Source organism: Rhinatrema bivittatum, chromosome 4 (genome assembly GCF_901001135.1).
Source record: "Rhinatrema bivittatum chromosome 4, aRhiBiv1.1, whole genome shotgun sequence".
Classification (NCBI taxonomy): domain Eukaryota; kingdom Metazoa; phylum Chordata; class Amphibia; order Gymnophiona; family Rhinatrematidae; genus Rhinatrema; species Rhinatrema bivittatum.
Genome location: NC_042618.1, coordinates 168,035,612 through 168,051,317, shown reverse-complemented (window position 1 = coordinate 168,051,317; position 15,706 = coordinate 168,035,612). Strand labels below are relative to the sequence as shown.

Here is a 15,706-nt window from a genome sequence, read left to right as displayed (position 1 = left end):
TATAAGATCCAGAATTTGTAGCCTCTTCTGAGACTGTAGAACTGTGACATGTCCTATAGAACAGGTTTTCAGGATGTCCACAATGGATATTGATATATATATATATTTGGTCCATGAATCGGCTTAATGTAATACATTGGTTCATCTGCCTGTGGTCTTTGAGAAGCAGAGCTGGCCTGGCTAAGTCAGCTATAGCGAGTCCTGAAATTGGTCTCAAATCAGGCTCCTGGTGCAATAGAGCCACATCCCCCATCAGCATGTACTTGTTAAGAAAACACAAATGAGATGCAAGAATGAAAGAGCTGAAAATTTAAAAGGAATTCTTGAGGATAAGGGACCATTTTATTCCAGCACATTATAATGTAACACTGCAAACAATCATAGGATTAGTTTATTATTTGAATGATTCTATTATTGCAGTCTAGTAAATGCATCATTGACAAGTTATTCTGTTAAGTCTGACATTTTGGATAAACCTTTTCTTTGGAGCAGGCTTAGTGGGCAGTGCTTTGAGCCTTTCACTCACTGAATTGTGTCCATTGTCTCTTCAGGAGCCCCCAATCGGGCCTCCAGTGCCAGGCTGATCTTGCGCAGTGCCCCCTGATATTGGGGGTACTCCTGCTGGATCTGATGAATGATGGTGCTGATGGTATGCATCCGGCTCATCTGTTTGTACATCTCGTTGTCTAGTGATTGCTGAGTCTGGTACAGCAACGTGTACCTCCCCTCCTTCACAGCCTGCAGATGCTTCTGCCGGGACTGATGGGCCACAATCCGGGCAAGGTTCTGAGAGAGGGAATAGCAGGAAGAATACAGTTATTAATAAAGCTAAAAAGAGCAAAGCAGAACTTGCATCATTTAGAGGAGAAGCACTCGGGACTCTCTTCTATTCCATCCCAAAGAGAATAGAGGAGAGAAGCCCCGAAGAATCTAATTTATAAAAAGTTTTGTATCTCTATGGGAAAATCCTTATACAAATCAGGGCCTACGACTATCTTTCAAAAGGTAAAGGCAGAGGTGTCTAAAAAGGCTCCCAATTATCACAGTAATATAGATCACTAAAGGAAAACTGCTCCCACTACTGTAACATAAAGATGGAAACTATTTTCAGGACTTTCTATCCAATTCAGCTAACATGGAGGGAGACGTTTTGGGGCTAATATTCAGTCACTGGCTGGATTGGTTAGCAGCATAAATTTATCTTGCTAATTTTGGAGGGATATTCAGTGGTGCTGCTGCATTATTGAATATAGAATTTATTTATTTATTATTTATTTAACATTTTTATATACCGAAATGCATGTAGCAATGTTACATATCATTTCGGTTTACATATAACATTAACATGCATTTAAGAATGCGGTTACATTGAACAGGGAGAGAAAACTTGGAGCAAGGAACTGGGGAATAAATTACAACGAGTAAATAAAGTAGTGCGAGTTCTTCTGCGGAGTTAAGACTAAGCTAGCTAAATATCCAGGAGCTTATTGGATTAAATAGTCACATTAAATGGAGCACCTGTTTGGATAGATAGAGCGGAGATTATTGGCTTAGATTAAAAGCTTGTTCGAATAGCCAAGTTTTGAGTCTCATGATGTGCCTTACGAATGTCGGCATAGAAAAGCCTTTAAATAAATAAAATAAATAAAAAAATAAAATGTGATTGGGCAAGGTTCCTTCTGGAGTTCTGGTGGTAGAAAGTTCCATTGCGCGGGGCCCGCTGTAGATAGAGATTGTTTATTTAATGAGGTTTTGATAGGAGGGGCGAGGAGAGTGTCTCTATACGCTGCTCTTACCGGTCTAGCAGGTAAATGTGGTCGAAAAGGTATACTGAGTGGAATGAGGTTGTGTATATATTTGTGTATGATTATTAGAACTTTGTAGGAGAATCTGAACTTAATTGGGAGCCAATGAAGGTTTCTCAAGATGGGGGTAATATGATTTCTTTTGTTAGACTTAGTCAGAATCCTGGCTGAGGCGTTTTGAAGCATTTGTAAAGGTTTTATGGAATTGGCTGGGAGGCCGAGTAGAAGGGAATTGCAAATAGTCAATTTTTGATAAAATGATTGCCTGGAGGACTGATCGGTAGTCTTGGAAGTGGAGGAACGGTCTGAGCCGTTTCAGAACTTGCAATTTATAGAAGCCATCCTTCGTGGTATTATTAATGAATCTCTTTAGGTTTAGTTGATTGTCCATGATGACTCCGAGGTTTCTGACTTGAGAAGAAAAGGAAGGTTGATTAGTAGGGAGTATGTTAGACATTGCACTGTTACAGTCCTGAGAGACGAGGAGAATTTCAGTTTTATTGGAATTAAGGATTAAGTTAAGGCTCTTGAGCAGGTTGTTGATAGCTTGGAGACAGTTGTTCCAGAATTCTAGTGTTTTTTGAAGAGATTCCGTAACCGGGATGAATATTTGCACATCGTCTGCGTAGATGTAGTGGGTTAATTTTAGTTTGGAGAGAAGCTGGCAAAGTGGTAGTAGATAAATGTTAAAGAGGGTGGGGGATAAGGATGAGCCTTGAGGGACTCCTAGAAAAGAGCGGACTGGGTGTGATTCGTTATTGTTGACTCTGACCTTGTAAAATCTATCATGTAGAAAAGATTTGAACCAGCTGAGAGCAGTGCCTTTGATGCCGATGTCGGCTAGCCGGTCCAGAAGTGTTCAGTGGTTCACCGTGTCAAATGCGGCCGATAGGTCGAGGAGAATGAGTAGACCGGGTTGATTTTTATCCAGATTCAACAGTATTGGGTCTGTTAGGGAGATTAGGAGAGCTTCTGTGTTTCGGGCTTTTCAGAAGCCGAATTGAGAGGGGGCTAGTATTTTGTTATCGTCTAAGTACTCCGAAAGTTGCTTATTCACTATTTTTTCTAAGATTTTGGAGATGATGATTTATCTGGCTAACTTTAGGACAGTTCTATGGCATGACCAGAGTTAGCCAGATGGCTATCAGACAAGTCATCTGTTTCCACTGATTTCTTACATTTTTGTTCTTGTTTCAATAAACACTGATAAATTCCTGGGAAAAATAAAAACTGGAAACAAAAATCCCTATGGATATAAGCATGTCTGAAGATGGTGGGATACCTGTCGTTTCTTCTCCTGAAGCCTCTCTAGGTCTGCCTCCAGGGTGCCAAAGTCCCCTTGTAGTTTGGACAGGACCTGTTGTGTTTCTGTTATGGCTGCACTGAGTGATTTCTGAGTGTCCTGCAGCTCCACGATTTTCCCTTCGTACTCATCTGCAATCTACAACAAAACGAGGAGAAAATCTCAGGAAGGACAACAAAGTCACTTTCACGTGGTGACATGAACAGCCAGATGATGTGCCATTATTCTGCTCAGCAGAAAGTTACATTCAGGCCGATACAGTAAAATGTGCGGGAGAGCTGGCGCTCCAAGGCGAGCACCCGTTCTCCCGACGCGCGCCCAGGCCATTCTCCTGGGCGCGCGATTTTGTATTTAAATGAGGGCCCGCGGTAATAAGGAGGCGCTAGGGACACTAGTGCATCCCTAGCGCCTCCTTATTGACAGAAGCGGCAGCTGTCAGCGGGTTTGACAGCCGACGCTTAATTTTACCGGCGTCGGTTGTCAAACCCGCTGACAGCCATGGATTTGGAAAACAGACACCGGCAAAATTGAGCGTCCGTCTTCCAACCCGCGACCTGAGGGCTGATTTTTTTTTTGGTTTTTTTAGGGGGCCTCCGATTTAATATCACTATGATATTAAGTTGGAGGGTGTACAGAAAAGCATTTTTTTCTGCTTTTCTGAACACTTTCCTGGTGCCGGCCAAAATTAACTCCTGCCTTTGGGCAGGCATTCATTTCTGAGAGTAAAATGTGCGGCTTGGCTGCGCATTTTACTTTCTGTATGGTGCAGGAATAACTAATAGGCTCATCAACATGCATTTGCATGTTGTGGGTGCTATTAGTTTTTGGGGGTTGGCAAGCGTTTTCCTCATGCTATTACCCCTTACTGTATAAGGGGTAATAATAGCGCGTCGACCTGAGCGCACCGTATTGTATCGGCGCGATTGTGTCAGTCTTTAGCAAAAAAACCCAGATTACTGGGAGTGGGTAAGGCACAGTAATAGTGTACACTTTCCCAAGGTAATCAGGAAGCATTCTTGGTCTATTGTAACTGTCAAGATATAAACCCCAAAGACACAAATGCTCCATCTCTGCTTGCAGTACAAAAACATGTGTATGTGGGGAGGGGAGCACTTTATATATCTGTCAACATCTCCATGGGATCAGGAGTCACAGGTGACTAAAGATGTTAGCAATGGAAGAAGTCTTTTGCTCAGAAAATGTGGGCAATGCTGTAATTTTGTGTAGGTAAAAAAAATGCCTACGCGACACTGATCTAGCAAACACTTTATGCAGGACATAGTGCAAGGCAATCTTTTCTCCTGCAGCCAGACCTCACCTTCTGGGTCTCCTTTATCTTCTTCCTCAGCTCCTGCAGCTTTTTGTGCAAGTCAATGTTGGTGAGCTGCTTCTCTTTTCTGCCCTTGGTCTGTCCTCGTATTGTAATGGCTTCTCTGCGGGAAACAACAGCCTCCATCTCTCGAATTGTCATTTCCTGTTGCTTCATCAGATGCACGTACCTCAGCTGCAGTTTGGGGGGGGGGGGGCGGGAAGAGCAAGAGACTCCATACTGGGAATTCTTTTCCAAGCAAACATTCTTTAAAGTGTCAACAGGAAGCTGAGCTTCTTCATGTAATATACTAACCGTCGTCACTTAACTTACATGCATAAAAACAAGAGAAAAGCAATAGGCAAAAGCACAGTTTATTTCTTGTTGCATCTTCAAGGAGAGACAAGTTGCAGGCAGTTAGAAAGAAGTTGAGCTATCTTTCTCTCTCTGTCTAGACCAGAGATGAAATAGCAGTGTGGTGGATGTGATGGGGAAAGTCTCAAAGAGACTTCCTACAGATAGTGACACACATCTCAGTGTGATTATGATTTAGGAGCTTTCTCCTCTATTCAGGGTCTTCAAGTCATTGTATGAGGCTGGAAGAGATCAGCCACAGGAGTAACAAAAGGAAGTACGTCTGCACTGAAAGGCTGTTAGAAACATACAGGCTAATTTTAAAACGAGCGTGTGTGTGCCATTTCATGCATTTATCGGCGCATGAGTGGAAATATGCTGCAATTTTAAAGCATGCGCACACTTGCGTGTGTATGTTTTAAAATATACCCCTTGCATGTAAGAGTGCACCTAATCTTAAGAGATTGCTTGAGAAAAGGAAAATTTGTTCTTACCTGATAATTTTTGTTCCTATAATACCACAGATCAGTCCAGACAAGTAGGTTTTGCATCCCTACCAGCAGATGGAGGCAGAGAACAAAAACTTTGAGGCACTGCTACATATTCGAGAGTGCCACCTGCAGTCCCTCAGTATTGACCTGTATTCAAGCCAAGATAATCAAACTATCAGATTAATAAACTAACAAATTCCATTCAACTATGGGCGAGCAGAGAACAAAGTTGGAGCCCCCTTTAACTAGGACCCCTTGATTAACACCAAGAATATACTTCCTCAACCACATCCAGCAGCGAGGAAGTATTTAAAATGAAGAGAATGGGTCTCTGGACTGATCTGTGGTACTACAGGAATGAAAATTATCAGGTAAGAACAAATTTTCCTTTCCTGTTCATACCCCAGATCAGTCCAAACAAGTGGGATGTACACTAAACTGGGTGGGAACCCAAAAGACACGCATGCAACACGCTTTCCCCAAAAGTCGCTTCCTCTGGCACCTGAACATCCAGGCGGTAATGTTTGGAGAAAGTGTGCAGAGAAGACCATGTCACTGCTCGACAAATCTCCTGCAGAGATATCAACTTACACTCCACCCAAGAAATTGCCTGGGCCCTAGTAGAGTTCACCCGCAACCCCTCCAGAACCGACCGGCCCTTACAGATGTAAGCTGTATTTATTGTCTCTCTCAACCATCTTGCAATCATGCCCTTGGAAGCCTTATTGTCTTTCTTTGCTCCACTAAATAAGACAAAAAGATGATCGTATCTCTGAAAAGGATTTGTGACCTTAAGCTACCGCAAAAGAATCCACCGCACATCCAACAAGTGCAATTTCTGTGCCATAGAAGCATCCCGAGACAACTTCGGAAAGGCCAGAAGTTCCACCGTCTGGTTAAGAATAAAAGACAAAACCACTTTTGGCAGAAAGGAATGATACTTCATCCTCTGAAATCCTTAAGAAAGCATCTCTACACGACAAAGCTTGCAGTTCCGAAATCCTTCTGGCGGACAAGATAGCCACCAGGAAAACAGATTTCAAGGTTAAGTCCTTTAAGGATGCCCTTCTAATTGGTTCAAACGGAGGACCACACAGAACTCTAAGAACCAGGTTAAAGTTCCAAGCTGGACATACATTCCGGATTGGAGGACGCAGATGCTTAGCCCTCTTTCAAGAAATGCACCAATTCCGGATGGGCCATCAGCATCCTTCCCCGAACCTTACCTCAAAGACAACCTAATGCCACCACCTGAACCCGAAGGGAATTATAGGCCAAGCCCTTAGACAATCTGCTCTGCAAGAAGGATAACACCTGTGGAACATCCACCTTCAAAGGTTGCAAGTTATTCTGTAAGTACCAGGACTCAAAACTTTCCCAAACCCAGACATAAGCCAGCGAAGTGGAAGACTTTCTCGCCTGAAGCAAAGTAGTAATAACAGGTTCCGAGTATCCCTTCATGTGGAACCACCGCCTTTCAAAAGCCAGGTCGCTAGATAGAAATGATCCACCCAGTCTGAAAATATGGGCCCCTGCCGCAACAACCCTGGCAGATGAGCCAAGCGCACGGGCCTGCCCACCGCTAGATAAACCAGATCTGCAAATCATAGGTGACACGGCCATTCGGGAGCCACCAGATTCACCCTGCCCGGATGAAGCTCAATGCGGCGTTGCACTCTTCCTATGAGAGACCACGGGGGAAACATACAGCAACAGTTCTGTTGGCCACGGCTGGATGAGAGTATCGATACCTTTGGAGCCGACTTCTTGCCTGCAACTGAAGAATCGGGCTGCCTTTGCATTTCCCGGCACTGTCATGAGATCTAATTCCGGCCTGCCCCACCTGGACTAGATAAGGGCAAAAGCCTCTGCCGACAGCTCTCACTCCCCGGGATCCAATCGCTGTCTGCTGAGGTAATTGGCATATACGCTATCCACCCCGGCTATTCTTTTCAGATGGCTCTCCACCCAAATGAACAGATCCTGTGCCTCCTGCACTACCTAGTGACTCTTTGCGCCACCTTGACAATTGATGTACGCCACTGTCATTGCATTGTCTGAAAACACTTGCACTGATCTTCCTTGAATGAGCGGGAGAAAGGCCAGCAAGGCCTTGTGAACTTCTATGGTCTCCAAACGTTTGATGGGCCAGGACGCCTCTTCTGGTGACCATAGCCCCTGGGCTGATCTGCCTTAACAAATCACCCTCCATCCTTTGAGGCTGGCATCCATGGTCACCACCACCCAGTCGGGTATCTCCAGGTCCATTCCCCTCTCCAGATTGCTTCGAGACTGCCACCACGAGAGACTGGATCTGGCATCCCCCTGAAGTGGCAAAGGAAGCTGAAATTCCTCCGAAAGCAGATTCCACTGGGATAACAGAGCCTTCTGCAATGGCTGCATATGAGCAAAGGCCCATGGAACTAACTCCAGTGTAGAAGCCATAGAGCCCAGAACCTGCAAACAATCCCAGACTCTGGGAACCAAAAGCTGCAGAAGACTGAGCACCTGACTCTGCAAACTGACCACTCTCTCTATGGTTAGAAACACCTTCTCTAACCGGGTACTGAATCGAACACCCAGGTATTCCAAAGACTGGGATGATTCCAAATGACTCTTTGCCAGGTTTGTCACCCAGCCCAACGAGTCCAGGAACTGCATCACTTGTTGAACTGAATGCGACACTCCACTTCTGACTTTTCCCTGATAAGCCAATCGTCCAGGTATGGATGGACCAGGATTTCCTCTCTCCTGAGGGCAGCTGCCACCACGGTCATCTTTGTGAACGTTTGCAGAACAGTCGCCAACCCAAAGGGAAGGGCCTGAGATTGGAAATGCTCCCCCAGAACCATGAACCTCAGGAACATGTGGTGATCGACCCTTATGGGAATATGGAGATAGGCCTCCGTAAAATCCAATGACACCAGAAACTCCCCTTTGCGATCTGTCGCTATCACAGTTTGCAAAGTTTCCATCTGAAAATATGGCACCCAGAGGCGAATATTGAGTTTCTGCAGGTCTAGGATGGGACGAAAGGTCCCCTCCTTCTTGGGAACCACGAAATATACTGAGTACCTTCCCTGCCCCATGTACTGAGAAGGCACTGGAACAATCATTTGCAGAAGCTGCAACTTTTGCTTGGAACAGGAGACGCAGCGGGAGATCACAAAGGTGTCCCTGAGCGGCTGAGAAAATTCTAAGGCGTAGCTGTCTCGCATAACTTCCAGCACCCACTGGTCTGTCATGATCCTGGCCCACTCCTCGTAAAAAAAAAAAAAAGGACAGCCTTTCTCTGATCACTGCTGGGGAGGAGCGGACCAGTTTGACTTCATTGTCCAACCTTACTTCCGCCTCCCCCCTGGGCGCTACCATCCCTTCGACTCTCCCAACTGCTTCATCAGTTGTTCTAGGTCCTCTCTGAACAGCAACTTGCCCTTAAAGAGGAAGTTACTCAGCTGGGCTTTCGACCACACATCCATGGACCAATTTCACAACCACAATAGCCTCAGCGCTGCCACAGCCGAGATCATATTCCTGGCTGACTTGCAAACAATGTCCTACAGGGCATCTGCCATTTAGGCAACTTCTGCTTCTGAGTGGCCTCACTTGACACCCCTGCCATCTTCTCATGAGCCTTCTTGACCCAGCACAAACAGGTCCTCTGCATCAAGCTTCTGCAGACAGCTGCACAAAGGCTTAAGGCCGAAACCTCAAACAACCTCTTCAGCAAAATTTCCAGTTTTCGATCCTGCACATCCTTCATCGCGACCGCACCTGTCTTTGGGATGGTCGTCTTCCTGGTCATCGCTGACTTGGCTGCATCAACCTTAGGAATTTTCCATGACTCTAAGGTCTGTTCCAGCAAGAGATATAGATTAGCCATTGCCAAGGCCACCTTGAGACCCGCCTTGGGAGATTCCCACTCCCGATCCACTAACTTCATCACCTTCTTTGGCAGCGGAAAAGCCTTAGGTGGACCTCATAGCCCTTCTAGGACCAGGTTCACTCCCTCATTGTCAGAGCCTTCCTCCTCAACCTTGATCCCCACCTCCTCCAGAACTTGGGGAATCAGAAGACGCAGCTCCTCCTTATAGAAGAGCCTGACTACCTGAAGATTATCCCCCTCAGCAACCGTGATGTCATTGGAATCATGCATTGGGTCCCCCAACGTGGTGTCAGGGTCCACCAGCCTCCCTGTAGTTGATCGGGGTCATCCGTTTCCCCAGAACCATCCGTGGACCTTTTGAGCCTCAGCACCTGCAGGATGCCACTGGATCCTTTAGACTTCTCCTTCCTATGTTTCTTAGGTGCCTGAGTCTTTCTGTTGCGTCCTTCGGTCCTAGACGGCTTTGCCCCATTTGCCTCACCTTATTCATGGCTCCTTCCGCTTACCGGGGAAAGATGGCTACTGCCGCGTCTACAAGCCGACCTCTCTGGCGTCACCAGAACGGCTATGGTGCAGCCTCCCGCCATTGCTCCTCCCAGGTATCTACTAGGGTGTGCGCGCACATGCGTAACCCACGTCTTTGTACCACCCTTGGCGCGAACCTCGAGGGCGTTCCCTCATGCTGATGTCACGCCATCCGGGTATATTACCTTCACTAATTTGCTAGCTCTTTGAGTTAGCAAGGACTCAAATTCGTTCTTGTTTACTCTACTCTGCCACTTCCGTGCTGCTGCAGGAAGCTCTCTCTCTGCCCTTCGGGGTAACTGCTAACCTGGGTACCTGCTCCTCAGGGGCCTTCTGCCTTATTTCAGGTGCCTTACAGGGAACAGGTACTCGCTCCTCGAGGGCCTGCTCTCCCTGCCTCGGTGCCTGTACCTTCTACAACATACCTGGTGGAAACGCATATCAACAGCAAACATCTAGTGAGTACTCTAACTCTCAGTCTATCTCATCCAAAGTATCTCCTTGCTGGGGGTCTGCTGCGGAACCTCCTGACGTCATCAAGGAGAGAAGGGCTCCCTCTGCTGAGGTCCCTGAGACTGCAACTACTAGACTGCCTCACTACTGCCACCTCTGGTGGCTCTCTTCAAGCTGTCTAATAAAAGAACTCTTGTGTTTGTGTAGTACGAGTCTAGCCCAGTGCTGTGGCTCCTCATGGGGCTCCTCCCCGTGGGCATGGTCATCTCCACAGCACCCAAGGATCCACCCAAACACACGTAACCATAACACTTTCTAGGGTGCGGCTGCTTGGATCCTGCCTCCTTTTTGGCCAAATAGGTTTTGTGGAGGAGCAGGACAAAATCGGTGGAGAACTCCTCTGAATTAATTGAACACTGATCCAGATCCGCATCCCCTTGGTCCCCCCTCCCTGTCATGGACAGGGGTATGATTTGCAGGAAAAAGTGGGGGAGGGGAATCCCGAAGCTCCCCAGCTGAAGCCTTGCTCCTAGCACAAAGAGCTAAGATGGCCGCCCAGTCTTCAGGCCCCCCTGCCCCTGAGGCCTCCTACACCAGGCATCGCTGCACCCGAGGCACCACACTCCCTGACAATCCCCATGGAGGTTTCTACCTCCTCGGAGATGCATTCGGGGCAAAACGCAGTTGTGCTGAGGTGCAGCCGCTTCCCCCCACAGCCACAGAAAACATTCCCCCGCTGAGTGAGAGGCACCATGCTGCACGATTGGGCCTAAAAATGGTCCCTGCCTGCAACGCAGGTTGGTGGCACTGTCTCAGTACTGACACCCAGCCCCGATAAAATTGGCAATCTGGCCCTGCTCATCTCAGACTGCCTCCTGGCAGCACACCGTGATTAGCCGCAGGAGCTCAACTCTCCCTTCTCTTCTCTTTCTCTATTATTTTTTTTTTATGTTTACACAATTTCATTGAAAAGTATTAAAAAAAATACAAGCTACTCGGTTGACACTGGTTTCTGAAGTCAACCAAGTAACAATTACAGAAATCTGGATTTTCCATTTTAATATTGTCCAAAACCTCTTATATTATGATCCCCTTCCCCAATCACACCCTCCCCCCACCCTTAACAAACATAAGATTCAATTATAGATTCTTGAGTCACCTTCCTAAAAATTCTAAAACCTAAGTATTGAGAATAAGGCTGCGAGATCTATGGGATAACGACTGTATAAATGGGCTCCAGATCAACAAACATTTTTCCTTGCTCTAGGGAGAGCAACGTGATGAAGTATTTCCCATTTGCATCGTAGTATGAAACAAATTACACCGTTGCAATATGAAGGTGCCTTAGAAGACTTCCAATGGGTTAGATTTAGCCTTTTACCAACTAGGCAGGCCTTCTGAATTAATATTTTACTCCCAGTGCCTTGACCTTAAGATCAGGAAAATGTTGGTGTTTGAGGTAGTTGTGGGTAGATCCTTGGGCCGGTGGCAGATGACCACGCCCCCGGGGGACATCCCGAGAGGGACCACCTGTCAGGCTCAGAGTATGGAGACAGACACACACTAGTTCTTTTATTAGACAGTATATGGAACCACCAGAGGTGGCAGTAGTGAGCTGGAACGCCCGGCTGGGCTGTAGTCCCTCAGATACTGGAACTGCGATCCTGGATGACTGAGCTGTAGAGAAACTGAATATAGTGAGTAGGCAGGGTATGCAGAGTTCAGGAACAGGACCTTGATGGTAACACTCACACAATAGTCTCTTAGAAGCAGCCCAGGAGCTGGAAAGAAGTAGGCCCTCAAGGAGCGAGTACCTGGTTCCAGGGAAAGCTCTGAGAGAGAGATGGTAACTCACTGGTGTTGTAGGCAGCAATGACTTCCTGGCAGAAGTGGTATTCAGTAGCAAGTCCAGGTACGTGGGCCTTCGAGGAGCGAGTACCGGTTCCAGACTGCGATCTGAAAAGCAAGAGAAACGAGGCCCCCGAGGAGCGGGTACCCCTGGTAAGTCTGAGGAGGCAGAGTAGCTGGGAGCATAAGAAAACCATTCCGATCCATCTCCTTGCTAACTCGATTAGTTAGCAATTTCAGAGACCTTAAATATCCGGTGAAGATGGCGTCACCTCAGGGGGACGCCCCTGAGGTTCGCTCCATTGCTGGTACTTGAGTTGGGGCTGCGCCGCGCGAGCGCCCTTAGGCTGCTGGGAAACATGGCGGAATGCGGCATCTAGCCGATCCGAGGATGCCGGAGGAGAATGGCACGATGACGCCGCGGCAGCCAAACCTCCAACAGGCAAAGAGGGAGTCGCCAAAGAGGTAAGGTTGGCCTAGTGGAGATGTCGGGCAGCGACGGTCGCAACAGAAAGCTAGCAAAAAGAACTAGCCTATATGAAAAAGGGAGTGTCACACTTATAAGGTTAGATAAAATATTGTATAATTCTTTCCCAGAAGGAAAAAATAAAAGGACACTCCCAAAAAGCTTGGGACAAATTATTTACTCCCTGATAACATTTACTGTAGTCATCCGTATTGGTTAACCTTGCTTGAAAAGCCATATGCTGGGATAAATATGCCCTTCATAAGAATTTGTATTGCATTTCTCGATAACACATATTATGAGACACTATCAGTAACCTACGGAGATTATAATTCAGTACTTCAGGTTGTATACTAAACATTCTTTCCTTGGACCATCTTTCTGCAGAAATCTTGACGAAGTCTGTTTTTCTATATTTCCCAATGGCTTTATTAATTGCTGCTAGAGATAACCTCCGGGTGCTGTCAAAGCGAAAAATGTCCTCATACAGGTCCAAAACAGAAGAGTGTAATGCATTAATTGGAAGTGATCTGATGTAATGGTGAAGCTGTAGGTAAGAGAAATATTGTCTGTTAGTTAAACCGTGTCTGCAAAGGAGGAATCAATCCCATCGCTCTCAATCATGTGAAAAATCAGGCTCAAGCCCTTCTGCCGAAATGCCGCAAACCCTGCTGGGTCCATGCTTGGTGTAAAGTCCATATTGCCCTGAATAGGCAAAAGATTGTGGGAGTTTTTCTGGATTTAAATTCAATATGGATAAATCCGAAACGATGATATATCCAACTTTCCTCAGAGGAGAATGGGTGGGGGAATTCCCCTTAAGGTGGGTGGAGGTCTCTTTTAAATATCTAGGATTATATGTCTCTACCAATCTGTATCGAATTTATAGTCTTAATATCCGGTCATTACTAAGCAGCACTAGGGATATACTGTCACTATGGCACCCCCTCCCTTTGTCATTAGGGGGAAGAATAAATCTTGTTAAAATGGTTCTTTTCCCTAAGTGGCTATATATTCTGCAATTACTCCCCCTTTGACTGGCCAGGAAGGATGTTCAGCTGTTGAATAAAATGATGTCCACATTTTTATGGGCAGGGAAAAAGCCCAGGGTAGCACTGGCAAAGCTAAAAAAGAACTGGAAAGAAGGGGGGATGGGTCTTCCCGATATGGAAGAATATAATTGGGCGAGCTTACGAAGGGTGATCAGAGAGTGGTTATTTGAAGGATCAACATTCTCGGACCTAGAAAGCTCCCTTAGACTTGGGTTTTGTTTTACAATCTTCGACATCGAGTCTCCCCACACATTTAACTCATCATGTTCTATTATCACCCCTACGATGGGCATGGCCTGTCCCGCCTGTGACCTTGGGCCTGTCCCGTTGCTCCTGCCTCTGCTATGAGTGCCCATGCTTCTGCCTCTGCTATGGACATCTATGCTCCTGCCTCAGCTACAGGTGTCCATGTTCTGCAGGGAGATGCCGCCGTCAGGCGCTGCGCCCCTCCTTAGGCACGCGCGAACCTCCTATTCCTTTAAAGGGGCTGCGGCGGGAAACTAACCTGCGGCATCAGATGATGACATCACTGGGACCTGGTATATAAGACCGGGCCCAGCCACAGTTAGTTGCCTTTGCAACAGATCTCCATGCTGGTCGTGTACTTCGTTGCTTCCCTGGTAACTCCTTCATGTTCCTGTCTTGTTCGTGTTCCTGTTCCAAGTTCCAGTGTTCTCCTTGTTCCTGTGTGATTCTACTTGTTCTATGGATTGACTCCCGGACCTGACCTTTGCTTTGCCCGACCACGCTACTGATCATTTCTTGGATCCGACCTCTGCTTTGCCTGACCATGCTACTGATCATCTCCTGGACCCGACTTCTGCTTTGCATGACCACGCTACTGATCATCTCCTGGACTCAACCTCTGCTTTGCCTGACCAAGCTACTGATCATCTCCTGGATCCGACCACTTTTTTTTACTGACTATGCTACTGATAATCTCTTGGACCTGACCATTGCCTTGCCTCTCTGTTCTACCTTACCAGCCGCCTGCAGTGATTCCTGCTAGTTCTACGATGCCTCTACTATATTCAGTCTGGACTTGGCCTCTCAGGCTTCGGCTTCATTTTACTCGAGCGCCTCCTGTCTGCCTCTCGTTCCATTCGGCGCTCGGGTCTTTGGGACTCCGCCTCGTCCAGATCAGACCTGCGACTCCTACCACTGCTGGCCCCTGACTGACTTCATCCTCGTCCTCCTGAAGACCTTGGCCGGAGGCCCACCTAACTCCAGCCAGCCCTGGCACCCAAGGGCTCAACTTGCGGGGGATGAGGGCTGGTATTGGCGAAGCTCCAGCCGGCCTCCGTCAGTCAGTCAGTTTCACCAACCGACGATGGGGACCCATAGGGCTTGCCCTACAGGTAGCTCCAACTTCACCTCGGCCCAAGGGTCCACCTCCGGCGCAACACAGTGCAACAGAAGGAGATTTCCATACGGACAATAATCCACTCCCAACCTGCTTCCAAAGCCTTCCCGGCATCTCAACCAATAGTGCCATCAGAGAGATGCTATTTAAGCTTCTCCATCAAGCGTTTGTCTCCCTTGCCATAGCTTTCAAAATGCATCTAACTCCATCCACAACTTGTAGAAAATGCTCATTGGAACAGGGTTCTCTAACCCATTTCTTCTGGGGTGTCCTCACATACAAAATTTTTTGAATCGTATATTAATTTATATCAACAATCTAATGTCCAGCTCAATTTCACAACGAACGGAGGTAATTTTATTCAAAGTAGGCCTTACCACATATTGTAAGAAAGCAGAAGGTGGTTTATTGGTTAAGAAGTTCTTGGTCCAAGGAAAACGTTCCATTTTGCTGGTATGGCAAGGAGAAGATAAACCCTCCTTTTGGCAAATGCGCAATGCAATACATTCCACGATGTCTATGGAGTCTATGGCAGCGCATTCCTCATACCAAGCCAGACTTAAATTTCTAAATATTTGGGGACGTTATATCAACTCTCTTTCCCATTGGGCTAGAAGCCTTATTTTTAACTCTTTTTAAAACCGATAGCAATGGGCTTTGTGCAAAGTTCAGGGGTAAGGGGGAGGAGAAAGGGAGGGGGTGGCTGTTGGGGCATAAGAAAGAGATTAGAAATCCTCCTACTTGTTGAGTGTACAAGAGTATGACACTCAGCCAGTCACAAAGCATGAATCATAGGTTAACGCTTATAGTCCTAGATAATTGATTACTGTATATGTTAGTAAGGTTTGGGA

The 15,706-nt window shown here is 46.7% G+C and overlaps 1 protein-coding gene across 2 annotated transcripts in view; it reads right to left on the bottom strand.

Moving 5' to 3' along the window:
- Positions 1 to 326: 326 nt before the first annotated feature.
- Positions 327 to 15,706, bottom strand: part of CCDC40 (coiled-coil domain containing 40) — a 131,964-nt gene continuing 116,584 nt past the window's right edge. The window contains exons 17-19 of one of the 2 annotated variants that reach the window (XM_029599178.1): positions 4,427 to 4,612; positions 3,088 to 3,246; positions 327 to 786 (exon numbers count right to left, since the gene is read on the bottom strand). In XM_029599178.1, the coding sequence (XP_029455038.1) occupies positions 523 to 786; positions 3,088 to 3,246; positions 4,427 to 4,612 (609 nt within the window). In that variant the 3' untranslated portion in view covers positions 327 to 522. The remainder of the gene's footprint in view (positions 787 to 3,087; positions 3,247 to 4,426; positions 4,613 to 15,706) is intronic. The other variant, XM_029599179.1, reaches the window with a different exon arrangement.